This window comes from Rutidosis leptorrhynchoides, chromosome 7 (genome assembly GCF_046630445.1).
Source record: "Rutidosis leptorrhynchoides isolate AG116_Rl617_1_P2 chromosome 7, CSIRO_AGI_Rlap_v1, whole genome shotgun sequence".
Classification (NCBI taxonomy): domain Eukaryota; kingdom Viridiplantae; phylum Streptophyta; class Magnoliopsida; order Asterales; family Asteraceae; genus Rutidosis; species Rutidosis leptorrhynchoides.
In genome coordinates this window covers 348,261,779-348,264,713 of record NC_092339.1, presented here as the reverse complement: position 1 = coordinate 348,264,713, position 2,935 = coordinate 348,261,779, and the positions used below count along the sequence as shown (strand labels likewise).

The 2,935-nt window shown below is 38.3% G+C and overlaps 1 protein-coding gene across 1 annotated transcript; it reads right to left on the bottom strand.

The window, feature by feature from the left end:
- Positions 1-2,197: 2,197 nt before the first annotated feature.
- Positions 2,198-2,572, bottom strand: LOC139860402 (uncharacterized). Its single transcript, XM_071849165.1, has one exon. It carries the CDS (start codon positions 2,570-2,572, stop codon positions 2,198-2,200), a length of 375 nt encoding a protein of 124 aa, XP_071705266.1.
- Between the last annotated feature and the right edge of the window lie 363 nt (positions 2,573-2,935).

Sequence of the window (2,935 nt, the reverse complement as noted above, 5' to 3'; positions counted from 1 at the left end):
ATCAATATTTGCTGTCTATACATAAACAAACTTGTGCTGGCTGCACATAACATTTTAGTGCAAATAAATTACAGTTTTGTCATAATTAAATCCTTAATTATTTTGGGGACTCAACATGTCGATATGGATGCAAAGCCAAAGGTTGATGCTGAAACGTTAGGGTTAACCAAAGAAGATAAACAGGCGAATGATGCTGGCTACAAATATGTTGTGGGTGATGTGAATGTGGCGAATAATCAGGATGCTAATATTGATGCAGCTACTCAATTGAAGAATTATGATGTCGCGTCTCCTGTTTCTGCATCTACTTCTGTTCAAGTTGCTTCTAATAATAATATTGTAGATGAAGAAGAGAGTAACCAGGTGGGTGGTGATGACTTTACTTTGTTAGCTAATACAGGTCATATGGGTAAAGGACCTCATGGAAACAATAATGAAGATGACATTAAGTCATCACCTGCTGCAGAAAATAAGGGTAATCCAGCAGCTTCTTATTTAGGAGCTTTAAATGGTAATGATAATAAAAAGACTGTAAATTTCAGGTTCATTGAGTACGCTGCTAATTTGGATGATGGTATAGATGTTGAGTTGTTCGCTAGCATCTATACTAAAAATGAATGAACGATATAATAATACTTTTTATGGGTATTTTCTTGGCAAGCGAGTAGCATATACGGTTGTGAAAAGCTATGTTACTAATGTATGGAAGAAATTTAGATTGGAGAAAATAATGATGAACTCTAAGGTTTCTTTTTCTTTAAGTTTTCTTCTGAAACTGGATTGCAAGGGGCGCTAGAATCAGGCCCGTGAATTATTCATTCAATCCCCATCATTTTTAATGCATGGTCGCCTGATGTTCCATTAACAAAGGAGGACTTAACACGAGTCCTGGTATGGGTGAAAATCCATGATATTCCAATAGCAGACTTTACTGAAACCGGGTTGAGTGTAATAGCTTCTAATATTGGAACTCTGATGAGATTGAACTCTTACACGAGCACAATGTGTCTAGAGTCATGGGGCAGACCTAATTTTGCTCGAGCGTTGATTGAATTCTCGTCAGATAAGGATTTTAAGGATAATATCAAAATTGGCGATTCCAAGTATCGATGGAAAGAGCAAAACCATATGCACTTTAAAGATAGAGTATGAATGGAAACCCCCGCGTTGTAAGTGTTGTGCTACTTTTGGGAATTCAGATGCTCAGCGTCTAAAAGTGAAGGCTTTAAAAGTGGTGAATTTTACCAAGGGTAATCATTGGATCGATGAAGATGGGTTTCAGGTTGTTGGCAAGAAGGTGGCCAAAGAGGTGTCAAAGGGTAATAACAAGCAGAAGGTTAATTTTAGTGTGAGTAAACCGAAGAAAAAATTGGTCTATAAACCCAAGATGAATAGTGATTTTAATAATGGTTTGCACAAGGGTGGTCCGGGTAACAAAGTGAACCCGAAAGTTGGGACAAGTAAAAGTTCTTAAGTGAAGACTCAGAACGTGTTCGAAGCTTTAGACAAAGAGGCGTTTGATGAAGAAAGCGATGTTGAAGCTGATAACGATGAAACTGCTGAGTTTATGGCTTCAAAAACTTTCTATAAAGAAAGAACTACCTTTGGCTTGAAATCAGGCTGGTTATAGGCAGTGTCTCATGGTTAGGCAGGTTGTTTAGTTGTTGGTTTTGCTAGTGCTTTCTATGTTTAGGTCCTAGCTTGGTTTTCTGGTTGTTTGTGAGGCCTCAATGTGCGCTTGAGGTCGTTTGCTTTTTCTTGTATTCTTTATTATTATTTTTTAATAATATTTACCGGGTAAAACCCTTTACCCAAAAAAAATAGAGAGACAAACATATAAATATAAATAAGACAATCAGTAATAGAACTAAATATTAAAAGGTAAAAGCGAGTATATACCAAAATCTTTCTAGTTAAAGAAAAACCCTACTCGTCTATTCGAATTCTATCCTTCTACACATTTCTATCAGAAGTCATGTCTTCGTTCAATAAAAGCTCCCCCTTGTCGAGCTTTAGTCTATCCTCCCACATACGTGTAGGTATACCCGTTCTCCTTAAGCCGTCAACTGTGAGTGCCTTGACTCTCTTAACATGAGCTATATGTGGTCGTCTCACCGCATGCTCGAACCATTGAGGCGGTTATTCTCTAAACTTGTCGATGATATTTCTAACTCCAAAGTAATTCCTAAAAGTGTCGTTAGGTCTTATCTAACATGGTTTTACCACATATCCACCTAAGCATCCTCATTTTTTGCCACAACCATCCTTCACTCTGAGTCTTTGTCATTGGCAAACACTTAGATCCGTACAACATGGCCAGTCTATTTGCCATCTTGATGAATTTTTCTTTCAGTTTAAGGGGTATCTTCTTTTCGCATAAGACCCATGTCGCTGCTCGCCACTTCAACCAACATGTCTTAACACAATGAGTCACGTTCTCATCTATCTTCCCTGATTTGTAAAGCACCGAGCCTAGGTATGTAAACGAATTTTGTGGATGCAAGATCTGGTCCCCAATACGGATTCTCACCCTTTCATTTTGTACATCTTTGTTCCTGTTGAAATCACACATGATTTCCGTTTTTTTGTATACTGGTCCGTAGACCATTTCGTTCTAGGGTCTCCCACCATTGCTCTAGTCTTCTATTCAGCTCCTCCTTGGATTTTGATACAAGCACAATATCATCAACAAAAATCAATCACCAAGAGATGTTCGATCTCATGTATCCCCCGAGACAGCTCGTCAATGTCAAAGCGAAAAGAAAAGGGTTAAGGGTCGATCCATGGTGTATGCCTACTTCTATTTGAAAAAACTTTGTGTTTCCCATATGCGTTCGAACGTAAGACTTAGCCCCTTCGACATATCCCTAATAGCTCTAATATATCTGCTCGGGATACCTCTAACATTAAGAGTCTTCCAAATCAACTTTCGTGG

Coding starts and splice junctions, on each gene's coding strand:
- LOC139860402 (XM_071849165.1), bottom strand. CDS start 2,572: ATGTGTGATTTCAACAGGAACAAAGATGTACAAAATGAAAGGGTGAGA.